The sequence below is a fragment of the Strix uralensis genome, chromosome 1, assembly GCF_047716275.1.
Source record: "Strix uralensis isolate ZFMK-TIS-50842 chromosome 1, bStrUra1, whole genome shotgun sequence".
NCBI lineage: Eukaryota > Metazoa > Chordata > Aves > Strigiformes > Strigidae > Strix > Strix uralensis.
Window position 1 is genome coordinate 109510982 of NC_133972.1, and position 15797 is coordinate 109526778.

At 40.1% G+C, this 15797-nt stretch overlaps 1 protein-coding gene across 9 annotated transcripts in view; it reads right to left on the minus strand.

The window, feature by feature from the left end:
• The window catches only part of ZNF236 (zinc finger protein 236), a 96393-nt gene that overhangs the window by 59223 nt on the left and 21373 nt on the right, over positions 1–15797 (minus strand). For 8 of the 9 annotated variants that reach the window (XR_012629922.1, XM_074877031.1, XM_074877063.1 and 5 more), the window contains 3 exons: positions 6546–6718; positions 3982–4128; positions 1971–2042 (listed from right to left, as the gene is read on the minus strand). Coding sequence is in view for 8 of the 9 variants with exons in the window: in XM_074877031.1 (XP_074733132.1) it covers positions 1971–2042; positions 3982–4128; positions 6546–6718 (392 nt within the window). In the remaining variant the exon portion in view is untranslated. Of the gene's footprint in view, positions 1–1970; positions 2043–3981; positions 4129–6545; positions 6719–14049; positions 14135–15797 lie in introns of all 9 variants that reach the window. The other variant, XM_074877079.1, reaches the window with a different exon arrangement.

A 15797-nucleotide genomic window follows, 5' to 3' on the forward strand; every position in this document is an offset into this window, starting at 1 on the left:
TGGAGCTCCATGCACTCCAGCTGGTCACTGACATAGAGGGCAACACCCCCTCCTTGTCTCCCCTGCCAGTCCTTCCTAAAGAGCCTGTCTCCTTCCATTCCAACACTCCAGGCACAGAAGCCATCCCACCACTTCTCTGTGATGACAATAAGGTCACAGCCCTGCAGGCATGTGCACATCTCTAGCTCCTCTTGTTCATTCCCGATACTATGCATATTTGCATAGAGGCATTTAAGTTGGGCCCCCAATGAAGCTGACTCACTGGCTGGAATCCCTTTGTGCTGCTCTTTAGGTGCTCTCCTGCTGACCTGTGATCCCCCTCCAGGCTCTGGGCATCTATTGGTGGCACTGGCATCAAGCTGGTAGGAGTGGGATGGATTGAGGTTCCCCTCCCCCGGCAACTTTAGCTTCAAGTACAGGGAACCACACAATATGACACCTTGACAAAGGAGCCTAATTTCGATATTCAGATTTCAATGAAAAAAAGACAATAACAACCTCTTGACTCTTGAAAAAAGGTATGTCACACCAGTTCCTCTCTGGAACTTGATCTGCTGGAGAGCTTTTGAATATAAACCACCCTACATGAAACAAAGTCCATTTATTGAAGGGTGGTGGAAGGTGGTGTGAGAAATGGGGGGAGGCTATGCAAGACTTGAACTTTAACATCTTGTTTTTAAAGTGATTTTTAAGAGATCAGTATGAACTGACAGACTACATTCTACGCAAGTTTCCCACCCTCCCTTTCTAGAACATAAATCTGACACAATTACATGCAGATTGTAATTTTACAGAACTTCATTATTTAGGAATATGTTATGTTTAATCCAGTATATAATAAATTATATATAAATTTAAATTTAATTATATATAAATTTAACCCAGATACAATAAAGCGTAGCCTAAATTGATGATTTATCTTTTTTCCAGACCTATGCTTTCACATGCACAGCACCCCCTAAAAAACAGGTGTCACCTCTGATACCATTCCTTACCAAGGAAAAGGATTTCAACTGACTAAAGAAATGAAAGTTTACTCAAAATAAACTCCTTTTGAAGAACAGCCATTTTTAATACTTTTTATAATGTCAGAAGAAACATAGTATAACTATTTATTTAATACAGCAAATATTAGTAACTAATTTACATCAGTTCTGTTCAGCTTTCAGTTAACTGGTTCTGGAACACTGAATTCACAGTAAAATATAAAAAGAAAGTGGATAGACTGGTTATGGTGGCTTTAAAGCAATTCTGTCACATTTCTTAGCCTTTGGGTTTGTGGATTCTAGTACATGGGAAGATAATCCGTGGCTGAAGTTGGGAAGGGGGGGAATCTAAATCAAATCAGTCTGTCACTAAGATGCCATGCTGCAATCTGTAGCTGACAACCAACCTGCTACATAGCTGCAACAAAACACGCTAATGCTCTCGCTGTGACTGGCACATCAAGACCTGCCTGCCTGTACATCAAGGCTGCTTGCTACCGGGTTCCAGAAAGTCAGCCCTGCATTGCCCTTCCCCAGCTCCACAGGCTCCTCCTGAGCCCCACGGCTCCACTGCTGCCTCAATTCCAACTAACCCAACCAGCATGAACACAGCTCCTTCCCTCTCCACCCAAACCATGGTGTCCCTGTGAAGTAAAGTTGGAGGGGCAGAATATTCCAGTATATTTAAGAGTTCTTACTCTCCTTTGGTCTTTTTATACAGTAGAGTATTTGCCTCCATTTTGAAGAACTAATGAACAGAATTATACGCAAAATCATGAGCATATAACAAATGAGGGAATATAAGACCTGTTCCATTCCTAAATAACCAACTGCATTCACCACGAAGTTTGCCTTCTGATCAACTTATCGCAGAGGAATGCTGCATATCCTTTTTCACCAGTTAAATGAAAGTTTACAAAATTCTGTAAAGTTTCTCCCACTTTTAGTCTTGACACAAAAATATGACAAGAACTCTATACTTACATTCTTCCATTTGTTATCAACCGGTTGCAAAAGATTAGCAGGGGATGTTGTTAAAGGCTGGGTGACAGAGTCCTACAAAGAAATGAAAATAAAGTACTTCAAGCCTTTGTACAAGAAGAAAAATGCAGCTAATACCATACAGAAAAGCAGCACAGTTCATTTTCCCACAGTATGGAGACCAGGGACAGAAACAATGAGACTATGGGAGAGATGCAAAAGTACACAGAATCACTAACGTTGCTTCATAGTTTATATACATTAAATAAACACAAGTTATAGAGACCAATACCTTAGCTATAAGCACTGATGCAGCAAAAGACAAATAACAGCCTTACAGTAAGTATATTTTACAAGATTTACTCATATATCACACAAGAATGCATTCTTCAGTAGCACAGCACTTCAGGAAACTTCAACTTTTAGAAAGCGTATTTATTAAGGACATAATCATTGTTCATTCCCAGGTACACAACAAGGAATGACAGAGACTGGTCTCAAACTTCAGAACAGAACTATTATACTGGATATTTGTTGTTAAAGCAGCTCTGCAAGTTTTGCACAGAATGAAGAAGTCAGTTCTAATCTAAGAATGCTAGTGCTAATCTAAGAATGTACCATCTTCCTATAGCTTTAAAAAAAATAAACCAATCATTAAATATCTGCAGTTTCAGATATAAAATTAAAAATAAAAAGCATAACACTTTTAATATGCAATTGACATGTTATTATCTTTGTTCTTCCTTGTTAAACTTCTCGGCATCTGTTTTTAGAAAGAAATTTTTTTCTCCCATTTTGCTTATACTATTGTATAGAGGTATTCTTTACTTTTCCCCTTTTTCATTCAAGCAGAGAAGTATGCATGCAGCAAAGATAACAACATACTGCTGTAATATCAATATGCACTGCAAATGCAAAATATTCAAGCAAATCAAAACAAGAAAAATAGAGCTGGCCAGGGAAAGCAAACATGAGGTAGTACGAAAGAATTCTTTTCCACCCTGCTTTTAAGATTAGGCTTGTGAATGTAGAAATGTACAAAAATATATAGAGATTTTATGTACTTGCAAGCAAATAGGACACATTAGTCATCTTTATTAAGCTGAAGAGACAAATAGCATCTACTATACAAAAAACTTTATGTAATCAAAAAGAAAAAAAAAGGGTTCTCCAAACAACACTGCTAGACACTTGTTCTCAGAAAGATACAGCTGCATAATGGAGTTCATACTTTTAAATTTTAATCCTCCTCTTCAAAGTCTGGTATTACTTGTCATTCATTGAACGCTAAAGCATAATAGTTGGAAATTGTGTAAAACAAAGTGGAGTAAAAGTAGAAAAGGTAGTTTGCAAAGAAAAAAATACTATGATATGTTAAATATGCACTGGCTCAAAAAATTAAATAGTTTTATCAAACCAGAAGCATTTTCTGAATTTTAGCTCTTTCTTGTATCTTGGTAAAGAAGAGCATTCAGTTCTTCCAATAAAGCAAAGAGTTTTCCCTTATGAACTGTCAAATAAGAAGCTAACATTTAAAACAAGTTATCAGAAATACTCGGAAGAAGAATTCACTATGTGTTTATATGGACTAGAATTATAAAAACAAGTTCTGAAAATTAGTTGAAACTAATATATAATTTGAATAGTTCTAAATGTCAGTGTTCCAATAAAACTCCACAATTTTTTGTGGTTTATGTTATCTGGGAGGAAACCTCTCCTCCCCACACAATCTCTAAGCACCAGAATTATATTTTACTTAGTAACAGAATTAAATTGTTGTTATTTTCAACCAAACCCTCAAACTGTAAATCCTTTTTTGCATACACTTGGCTAATTTACATTCTGTCAATATTTAATCATGCAAATCAATTCCAGAAATGACACAAAACCTTAAAAACACAAAAGACAGCTACAAGTCTTTAAGTTCTAACCTATCCGAAGGATTACTGGAATTAAAATATAGACCTAATTAAACTCTTAAAGGCATTTTCACAATATACCAAGCATAGCTTACCGCTGTAACATGAGATACATCTGCTGAAGCACTCGCAGAATTCTGTGGACCACCCATATGCATTTTGCTGATATGTGTATTTAAACTACCCAAGCTTTTGAAGACACAGCTACATTCTGTACAGTTGTACGTAGGGCCATTCTTCACCTTCAGTAAAACAGAGAAATTAAGTAAATTTTCCCTACTTGTACCAAATATTGGTTTTCATTATTTATGCACATAACAAATATGCTATGGGATTATGAGAGCTAAAATGGTTTATTTTTCCAAGTTACTGATATCCATTTATGGAATCAGTCTGGAATCTCTCAGATACCAAGTCAACTGTAATCTACGTGCATGACTGTCATCTCCTATTATCACTTCTCAACGTTGGGAAGCACCAGAAAGCAAAACAAATGTCATCTGGCGAACAAGGCCTCAGACTTTTCTCTTCTTACAATGTCCTACCATTACACACTTAGAAACAAAACTGAATTGTAGCTTTATCTATTAAGATGTGCCTGAAGATGTAGCATCATACATAATACAAATGGAAGTTTGGAAATATGAAGAGAAAAACTGCAGATAATTTATCTTCGCATTTTGGCTCTCTTCTGTTCACTTTTGAAAAAGTGTCTTTTAGAAATTTCCAAGAAAAAATAAAATCCATTTTTCAGGTCAAAGTAGAATGAAGACAATAGACTGTGCCAAAAGCCACAGGGACTGGATGGAAGAAAAAAAAACCCAAAACAACAAAATACACCAAAAAAACAACATGGTGAAAAGCAGGGAAGTTTAATATATAGTTTGAACTGAATTTGAACACACAGGATGATAAAGTGATCAGCAGCAACTTGTTTGGGACTTTCATGGCAAGGGGCTGAGGTAATTACACTAGCTAAATTTGTGGATTCCAACCATCCTCAATTCCCCCTCCTCTCCAGTCTATCACATAGCAGTAACATCCAGTGCAGTACTTTCAATATATAGGGAACAACAAAGTCTTCAAAATAAAACATGCTGCGCTGCTTGCAATATAGTATGGAATTTTCTATCTTCTGACAGTAGCTTAAACTGTTAACAAAACATTCAGAAAGAGGCATCAACCAATAAAATACTGGTACAACTAAACAGTGATATACGAAGTGAGAATCAACCTGTTTCATTATCACCTGTAATGTTATTTTGTGACTGTCTCACAATAAAATGAAGAATTAATAGAGTTCTGCATGCAGTCTTGAAGGAAACAAAACGACAGCAAGAAAGAAAAAAAAAAATCCGCAAGTGATCCAGAGCAATCATTAAAATGTAAGCTCAGGATCATGAAACATATCATAAGATGTGATCAAAAGGTAGCATTTATTTAAAGTCCCTTATCCCACAACTTCACTTCTTTTTTTTCCTTACAGAAAAACAGAGTAACAGAAAAAAGTGACAAATATTTTTGGCTTGATCCCCAATGATCTTGTAATATTGAAAAAAATCAACGTAAATTATGAAATTAATGTTGGTACATTTTTTTATGTAACAAAAACTATCACATATAGGGAGCTGTGAACAGTGAGGAAAGACTAGTCACACAAAGTTGTATGAAATGTAAACATATGATTTAATATAATTAAACATAATACAAACCACTAAGCCATATTAATATACTAAAACGTATCCTAAAAGTAAGAAACCAACACACTAAAAGAGTCATTAGTAAAAAAAAAAATCCAATAAATAAGATCTATCGTTGTAACATGAAAATGGAAAACAGGAAAGCAAATTTCAGACAGTTAGGAGAAAGTGAGAGCAGAGATGATATTCTGCATGCAGGGAAAAAAAAAAAAGAAAAAAGCTGCCTCTATCACTTCATACCTTACAAATCAAAACTAGGTCTCTTTTCTATGGGTATTTCCAACCACAAATCACTAAAGTCAGCAAGGAAATTACTGAACAAAGTTGCATAGTCAATGTTGCTCAGAAGATTATATTACATTATCATAGCAGTACCTTTTGAACCTTAAAAATTGTCTGTCACAAAGAAGAAGGAAAAAACAGTATAAAGAGGTCTGAGACAACAATGTTTTTTATCTTATTTTGTCTTTTTCTTCTACCTGTAACTGCAAAACCTCTGAAAAGGCTGTATGATACATACTTCAAGGACAAATTGCAAGTATGCTCTACGACAGAGTTAGTGGGTTGCTGTTTGGCCTTGAAATTTTTCACCATTTTCTGCTTTGCTGCTTTTGGCTTACTTTCATCTGATTCTAGCCCTTGTTCTCCCAAGACTGACACAGGTACATTTTTATACACCTAAAACCACTAATAATTTACTAATCTATCAATGTACTGAAAAGACAATGGTAAATTAAGGTTTTGCTACTTATCCTAAGTATACATTTATTCAGAATAAGCTATTTTAGCGAAGCTTGCAGATAAAAACCAACAAACTAGAATCTATACTACAGCAGTAAATCTATATTGGCTATAGAAAGCACCAGAGAGCATAGGAATAGCAAACAGGACAATTTAAATACTGAAAATGAAATAAGCAGTATATTAGCGCCAACCACTTTATGAATAATTGTATTTACCTCTGAATGAACTCTCTGTATGTGTGACTGAAGATTGCCTTTCTGAGAAAAGGCTGCAGGACAAAAGGCACAAGCATGGGGTTTTTCACCAGTGTGCTTGATCATATGGGTCTGCAATGCCCCCTTCTGGTTAAAGGCTTTTCCACATTCACTGCATTTGAAAGGTCTTTCACCTGAAGGAAAAAAGGAGGAGGATGTAGGGAAAGGGGCTTTAAATAAACACTGCCAGTTTCCTGCATCTAAATGAAAAACTTTATCAGCTAAAATACACTACTGCATATAGATATCTGTACACACACAGAGACACATACTTTATTAGCCGTTTTGACAATTAAATTGTTTATCTGGACCACCAATCTCAGCATCTACTCTGATGAAGATGTAGCTTTGTGAAAAAGTTTTATGACCTAGCTGATGATTATCAGTTAAAATGGGTAAAATAAATGAAACCTGTATGAAACAATTATTTAGAAGAGTGTCCCTCAACTTGTGGTTTGGAAGATCCCTGAAGTTCCTATGTAAAACCACTGGAAGAAAAGAAAAAGTGGAAAAGAAAAACCAAACCCACATACATCACTGTTTTACACCAAATCCTATAAAATGCATATACCTGCACAGAAACAAACAGGGGAGCAGAGGGTAGAATGGACAGTAATAAATAACTAACAGTCAAAAATTTAATCTTTTATTTAGTCTAAAATCAGAAAGTCTTACAGCAACGCTGCAGAATACGGCTATGGCTCCTGCTCCCCAATGAATAGCCATTCATTCTTTACTACCACTTACTGAAAACGCGCAATAAAATAATGTTTTTATTACATGAGACATTGCACTGCCCTGCTCAGAAAATAATTTTAAAACCTTGAATGTTCATGTTACTACTGAACATTAAAGAAAAAGTAGGCAATACTGTTACAGGAATGCTCTGTCATTATTTCCTGATTTTGGTGTTCTCAGTGTTGTGCGTACTTAAGAGTTATTTGTACATTAACAGATTAAGTATGAAAAACTCCCCAGAAACTGTAAGTGACAAAACACAACACAACTACATAAACATATTACAAAGCTACATATTTTTAACACACAGATACTAAGAACAAAGTTCAGTTTCTTACAACCATGTGTCTTAACTGACTACTGGAAATCTTGACTAAGAACTCAGTATTATCCTTTTTTTTCTTGTAGCGAAATAGTTTAGCTGTGATAACTCCAGGACCTTGAAAACATCTAACACTTTGCCTTTGCACGTTTCTATAGCAAAAACACTATGAGCATATGTCCTGGGTTTGGCTGGGATAGAGTGAATTTTCACAACAGGCTGGGAGGGGGACACAGCCAGGATAGCTGACCCAAACTAGCCAAGGGGATATTCTATACCATATGATGTCATGCTCAGTATATAAACGGGGGGAGCTGGGATTGTGGCATGGGAACAGGCTGAGCGTTGGGTTCTGGGTGGTGAGCAATTACATTGTGCATCACTCGCTTTATATATTCTTTTATTAGTAGTAGTAGCATTTCTTCTCTCCTTGTGTTGTACTATTAAACTGTCCTTATTTCAATGATAACGACTCCTGTCAGATTTTACCTTTTTCTTCTGATTCTCCTCCCCATCCCACCAAGGGGGAGGAGTGAGTGAGTGGCTGCATGCTGCTTAGTTGCTGGCTGCGTCTAAACCACGACAGTCCTTTTTGGCACCCAACACAGGGCCCAAAGGGTTGACATAACAACAGATCTGACCAGAGCGTGTGAAAACAAATTTGTTATACACATTTCTTATATTAGTTAAATAGTCGTTGGTCACAATGTTGGTTCATTTGTTCACACGGTGGTGTTACATGAATTCTTATATGCACAATGTATTCCCTGTAGTGATGTTTATCACCTCTGGGAACGGGATCAGGACTATCATTTTGTTGTACTGGGTAATGTTGACTTACAATATGATTACATCACTGGTCATGAGGTGAAGCTGGTATTTGTATGTGGCACTGTTGTCAATCCCATACCTCGGGTGCCTTCTCTCAGAATTTGTTAGTAATCACACCCAATCTAGGGGGAAGACAGAGGGAATACTTTTTCCTGCTCTTTCACCTTCCCTTTCTCCTTCAGGCTAATTACAGCAGCTTTTGAGAATTTTGAATATCCTTGGGATGTTCAAGCCAGCATGCTCTTATTGCTATGTCTCCTGAATGCATTTCAGGTCTTGTTTAGGGTTACACATGAATTTAAGAATATCACCCAGAGTGGTATATGACTACCCAAGGCTGGATAGTGATGGGTGGCATGGCACGTGCAGGAGAATACAGGCCGATATCTAGAGAACTTCTCAGATCCAGTGGTTTGGAACTTTACTCCCGAACACCTACAGGACCCCAATGAAGTGATAGAAGCCTTGAAAGGAAAATGCTGTAGCTATTCCAGAGAGGCACAACTTCCGACACCGTGCTGGGCCCTGGCCAGTATCTACCAAACACTGCTTGATACAATGCAGCACCCGCAGGAGGAGGGGTGGGAAAACAAACCGACAGGCTCTGAGGCTACTCCAACCCTCATAACAACACTGCAGCTACTCAAATGCCGGCTACAAGCACAGCAGCTGAACCAGAGAAACAACCTGTGTCAGTATCAGTCACCCCTATACAGAAGTAGAAATACATCAAAAAAAAAAAAATCAATTTGCTCAGTGAGGGATGAAAATGAACCAGGGTCATCACAAGAACAGGAGGAAGAGGCAGAACCAGAGATAATCACCTGATCCTTATCCCTGAGTGAGCTGCGAGATACGTGAAAGGCTTTCAGCCTCCATTGTCACCTGGCTGCTCCGATGCTGGGATAACCAGGCTCGTAGCTTGGAATTAGAGGGTAGGGAAGCCAAGCAGCTGGGATCTCTGTCTAGGGAAGGGAGCATTCACAAGTTGACTGTAAAAAAGACACAAGCCCTCAGCCTCTGGTGGTGACTTCTGTCAGACACGAAGGAAAGGTACCCCTTCAAGGGAGATGTTACATGTCACCCAGGCAAATGGACTACTGTGGAGAGAGGTATCCAGTACCTGATGGAATTAGCCATGCTGGAGGTGATCTATAATGATCCAGATAACAAGTAGTTACCCACAGATCCAGATGAAATCCAATGCACACAACCCATGTGGTGGAAGTTTCTACAAAGTGTACCACCATCATATGCCAACTCGTTGGCAGTAATGTCCTGGAAAGAAGGCAAGGGACAAACGGTGGATGAAGTGTCCAGTCAACTCCGTCAATAAGAAGGAAGTCTCGCTTCTTCCCTACGGGCCTGCATCTTGGCTGTGGAGAAACAGCCAAACATGCTAGCCAAGAAACTGTCCCGAGAATTCAAAGAATTCGAGAATAAATTCCACTCCCAACCTGTACGGGCCCATATCTCAGCTATTAGGAGCAAGGGTTCCTCTGCTCGAGAGCATATAGAAGGTACACACCACAGGATACCCTGTGGTTTCACATGAATGACCATGGAGAGGACATGACAAACCGCTTAGGGATACGGTGCGGTTGAGAACGGTCAGTGTTAGGTTAGGTGGACTAGGTGATCTTCAAGGTCTCTTCCAACTTAGATGATTCTGTGATTCTGTGAAATGGGATGGAAAACCTACCTCGACACTAGAGACACGAGTATGTGACTTGCATGGAAAAACAATCACAAAAGGGGGTTCTTCCTGGAAAAATGCCGCTCCAGTTTCCAGCGGGCAGTTACACAGAGTAGAAGGACTGATGTCACTTCTCATCCTCTTGAAAGGACTTCTGATTCATGTTTACAAAAAGTGAGTAACAAATACTATGACCAGGACCAGAGGGGCCCTGTCTCCAACCAAGTGGAGGAAGGGGACGACCAGGTTTGCTGGACTGTGTAGATTCAGTGGCTTGGCACGTCAAACCCACAGGAGTATAAGGTTCTGGTGGACACCCTAATGCCATCAAGCTATAAAGGGAGCAAACCCATCCGTATTTCTGGAGCGACAGGGGGATCCCAACAGCTAACCATACTGGAGGCAGAAGTGAGCCTGACTGGGAATGAGTGGCAAAAGCACCCCATTGTGACTGGCCCAGAGGCTCCGTGCATCCTTGGCATAGGGTATTTCAAGCACCCAAAAGAGTATTGGTGGGCCTTTGGTATAGCTGCCTTGGAGACAGAGGAAATTAATCAGTTGTCCACCTTGCCCAGTCTCTCAGAGGATCCTTCTGTTGTGGGGTTGCTGAGGTTTGAAGAACAACAGGTACCAATCACTACCACAATGGTGCACCAGCGGCAATATCGCACCAACCGAGACTCCCCAGTTGCCATCCATAAGCTGATTAGTTGACTGGAGAGCCAAGGGGCGATCCGCAAAACTCACTCACTCTTTGACAGTCCCATACGGCCAATGTGAAAGTCTAATGGAGAATGGAGACCAACAGCAGACTATCATGGTCTGAATGAAGTCACACCACCGCTGAGTGCTGCTGTACTAGATATGCTAGAACTTCAACATGAACTGCAGTCAAAGGCAGCCAAGCGGTACGTCACAACTGATACCACTAACGCGTTTTTCTCAATCCCTTTGGCAGCAGAGTGCGGGCCACAGTTTGCTTTCACTTGGAGGGGCATCCAGTACACCTGGAACAGACTGCCCCAGGGGTGGAAACACAGTCCCCCCATTTGCCATGGGCTGATCCAGACTGCACTGGAACAGGGTGAAGCTCTGGAACATCTGCAATACACTGATGACACTACCATATGGGGCAACACAGCAGAAGTTCTTGAGATTATAAATGGGACCCTGAGCAACAAGCCTTTGAACAAATTAAACAGGAGACTGTTCATGCAGTAGCCCTTGGGCCAGTCTGAACAGGACAAGATGTAAAAAAATATGCTCTACACTTGCAGTCAGGGAGAATGGCCCTACCTGGAGTCTCTGGCAGAAAGCACCAGGGGAGACCCAAGGCTGACCCTCAGGGTTTTGGAGTTGGGGATACAGAGGAATCGAGGCCTGCTATACTCCAGCTGAAAAGGAGATCTTGGCACCATATGAAGGTGTTCGAGCTGCTTCGGAAGTGGTTGGTACCACAGCACAGCTCCTCCTGGCACCCTGACTGCAGGTGCTGGGCTGGATGATTAGAGGGAGAGTCTCCTCTACACACCATGCAACTGATGCTGCATGGAGTAAGTGGATTGCACTGATCACACAGTGGGCTTGAATAGGAAACTCCAGTCACCCAGGAATCTTGGAAGTGATCATGGACTGGCCAGAAGGCAAAGATTTCAGAATATCACCAGAGGAGGAGGTGACATGTGCTGAAGAGGCTCCATTGTATAATAAACTGCCAGATAATGAAAACAATATGCCTTGTTCACTGACGGGTCCTGTTGCACTGTAGGAAAGCATCAGAGGTGGAAGGCTGCTGTATGGAGTCCTATATGACGAATCGCAGAAACCACTGAAGGAGAAGGTGAATCGAGCCAATTTGCAGAAGTGAAAGCCATCCAGCTGGCTTTAGACATCGTTGACCGATGAAAATGGCCAGTGCTCTGTCTCTATACTGACTCATGGACAGTGGCAAATGCCCTGTGGGGGTGGCTGCAGCAATGGAAGCAGAGCAACTGGCAGCACAGAGGCAAATCCATCTGGGCTGCCCCACTGTGTCAAGATACTGCTGCTCAGCTAGAGATGGTTGCAAGAGTACATCATGTAGATGACCACGTACCCAAGAGGCAGGCCACTGAAGAACATCAAAACAACCAACGGGCAGGTGGATCAGGCTGCTAAGATTGAAGTGACTCAGGTGGATCTCAACTGACACCATAAGGGTGAATTATTTATAGCTTAGTAGGCCCATGACACCTCAGGCCTTCAAGGAAGAGGTGCAACATATAGATGGGCTCGTGATTGAGGGTGGACTTGACCATGGACACTATTGCACAGGTTGTCCATGAATACAAAACCTGTGCTGGAATCAAGCAAGGCAAGCGGCTAAAGCCTCTTTGGTGTGAATGACGATGGCTAAAATATAAATATGGGGAGGCCTGGCAGGCTGACTATATCACACTCCCACAAACCCGCCAAGGCAAGCACCATGTGCTTACAATGGTGGAAGCAACCACCAGATGACTGGAGACATACCCTGTGCCCCATGCCACTGTCCAGGCCTTGAAAAACAAGTCTTATGGTGACATGGCACCCTAGAAAGAACTGAGTCAGATAACAGGACTCATTTCTGAAACAACCTCATAACACCTGGGCCAAAGGGCACGGCACTGAGCGGGTATATCACATCCCCTGTCATGTACCAGCCTCTGGGAAAACTGAATGGTACAATGGACTGCTAAAAACTACACTGAGAGCAACGGGGGGTGGGACCTTCAAACACTGGGATACACATTTAGCAAAAGCCGCCTGGTTAGTTAAGACTAGAGGATCTACCAATTGAGCTGGCCCTGCCCAATCAAAACTTCCCACGTACTGTAGAAGGGGATAAGGTCCCCACAGCGCACATGAATATGCTGGGGAAGACAGTCTGGGTTATTCCCACCTCAGGCAAAGGCAAACCCATCCACGGGACTGCTTTTGCTCAAGGATCTGGGTGCACTTTGTGGGTGATGCGGAAGGATGGGGAAGTTCAATATGTACCTCAAGGGGATTTGATTTTGGGTGAAAAAAGCCAGTGAATTAAACTGTATGATGTTAATTGCAAAATAGCCCTGCCACTGGATGTCATCGCCACTACAGCTGCTGTGTGCCATATCAATGGTATTACAGTAAGAATCACGCAAATCAATGAAGGATAGACTTTGATGAAATCAAGCAAAGTGCAGCGGTGATGGAACTTGAACTGGCTTCAGCAGCTGGTGCCCAGCAACTTCCTCAAGATCAACATTTCCACCCCACACACCGTGGGCATGGGCCATGCCAAATACCTCAACTGCAAGCTCCAGATGCAGCGTGCACCAATCCAACATCACACACCATCTCTCCTGCCCTGAAAGACTGTTATGCCAGATGGACCCCCAAAGTCAGGGATTAGATGAACTCAATGGACACATTAGAGGGATGGCCCATAGATTAAGGGAGTGGTATCTGTGTATATATACATCTATATCTATCAAAGACAGGGAAGGAGGTGGCAATTAACTGGGAAGTGTAGGATCTGGGCATGATGTAGACAATATAGAATAAGGGATGAATAATGTTCTGGGTTTAGCTGGGATGGAGTTAATTTTCATGGGAGGCTGGGAGGGCACACAGCCAGGATAGCTAACTAGAACTAGCCAAGGGGATATTCCATACCATATGACATCATGCTCAGTATATAAATGGGGGGCAGGGGGGAAGGTGGGCAAGGAGGGATCACTGCTCTGGAATGGGCTGAGCACTGGATTCCAGGTGGTGAGCAACTGCATTGTGCATCACTTGCTTTACACGTTTTATTATTTCTTCTCTCCTTGTGTTGTCCTATTAAACTGTCCTTATCTCAACCCATTAGTTTTTACCTTTTTCTTCCGATTCTCCTCCCCATCCCACCAGGGTGGGGAGCAGTGAGCAAGTGGCCATGTCGTGCTTAGTTGCCAGCTGGGCCTAAACAATGACAGCATGCTGTACATTATGTTTGCTACACCAGTAAGTACTAGAATGCACTAAATATTATGCACACTAAAGCAGTTTGAATATTTTTGTATGACTTCTAATTATATAGCTGTAATTACATCTAGTTTAAAATTATTAATTCTTAATTAAATTCACATTGTTTGAAATAAAAGCAGCCATTTTCTGAAATAGATTACAAGCATGTAACTCAGTATCAACTGAAGGAATGTACATTTTCTGTTCTGCTGCTTATGGCTTTTGAAGATGCTTTAAGATCTGTGGGTTTTAACTGTATATTTTTTCATATAGATTAAAATACAGAACACTGATTCAGGTCTTCTTGAAATACAGTGACAAAATTCATACTGGGCTTTCATAGGTAAAGGCCTAGCTTCCACTAACAGCTGTCAGTAGACACACAGAAGTATTGCTTCAGGTTAAGTTTGCCTATTTAAGTGAATGTCATTATAAAAACTAAATCTTAATTCTAGTGTGGAAATGTGGAATTTCTGTATTTCTTAAGTCTAACTTAATAAAATACAAATTTGGGAGTGGGAATGGGGGGTTCATTACCTAGTTATTAATATGGGAATTGCAATCCCCAAGACTTAATTTTTTTTGCCCAAATGGTGTAAGTGCTTGAAATTAATAGCTATGAACAAAAAATGTATTGCAATTAAGACACTAACATAATGCTGTACACATAGCACAGACATGCTCTTTTAACAATTAAAGACTTAAGTATTCTAAATTCTTTAGTGTTCTTCTTTCCTACTTATTTTACAGTCCCTCGAGCAACTGGATGCCAGACAGATTGTCTGCAGATTTCAAGTAATAACATACTTCACAAATTAAATGAGTATTCTAGCTACTTGGAACTTAAAATGACCTACTGTCATGTGCAGACTGGGATTACATTTTTTGTCTCTTTTCCCAATAGCCAAATGTCTTCAAAAGAACTATAAAAGCTCTTGAACTTTTTGAAGCTTTAGAAAAGCATACTCGACCACCTATAATCTTGTTTCTTTAATTCTGACTAGAATAAGCTGAAATAACATCTCGAAGAGATACAAAATTCTAAAATAAGAAAGTTAATTTTCAATGACTTTTTTCTACATTACTTTGAGGCAACTTTTAAAGCAGGTACAAGGGTGACCTCTTGTGTTACTATTTTACAATCAAATTATAAAACTTAGATTCCTAAGAAAGAGTCATGCAACGGGATTTTTACTTCTCCATTGGCAAACAAAGTAATTCTTGTACGTGGCAACTTATCATGTTTGTATTAGCAGGCTGTTCAGATGGTGACAACATTGCACACTTTAATAATTTACTACTTTAATTAGGTAAAAACTAGACAAAGCAATTTATTCACAAGATGGATATATACTGCATATCACTGAAGCACTTTCAATGAAGGTTTTGTTTAAAGTCAAACTTACGCTATATTATGCTATATTTGTCCGGTTAAAACCTGAGAACTATTCTTACAGTTCTCTGTACACTTCAAAAACTTTTGTATTATTTTATACTTAGAATTTTTCCAGTTATTTCAGTTGCCTAAGGATTAAACGAATGCACATATCTATTACAGTAATTTTGCAAAAACCATCTGCTACTCATTCTGCAAAACTGAACAGTCACTTGCTCTCCC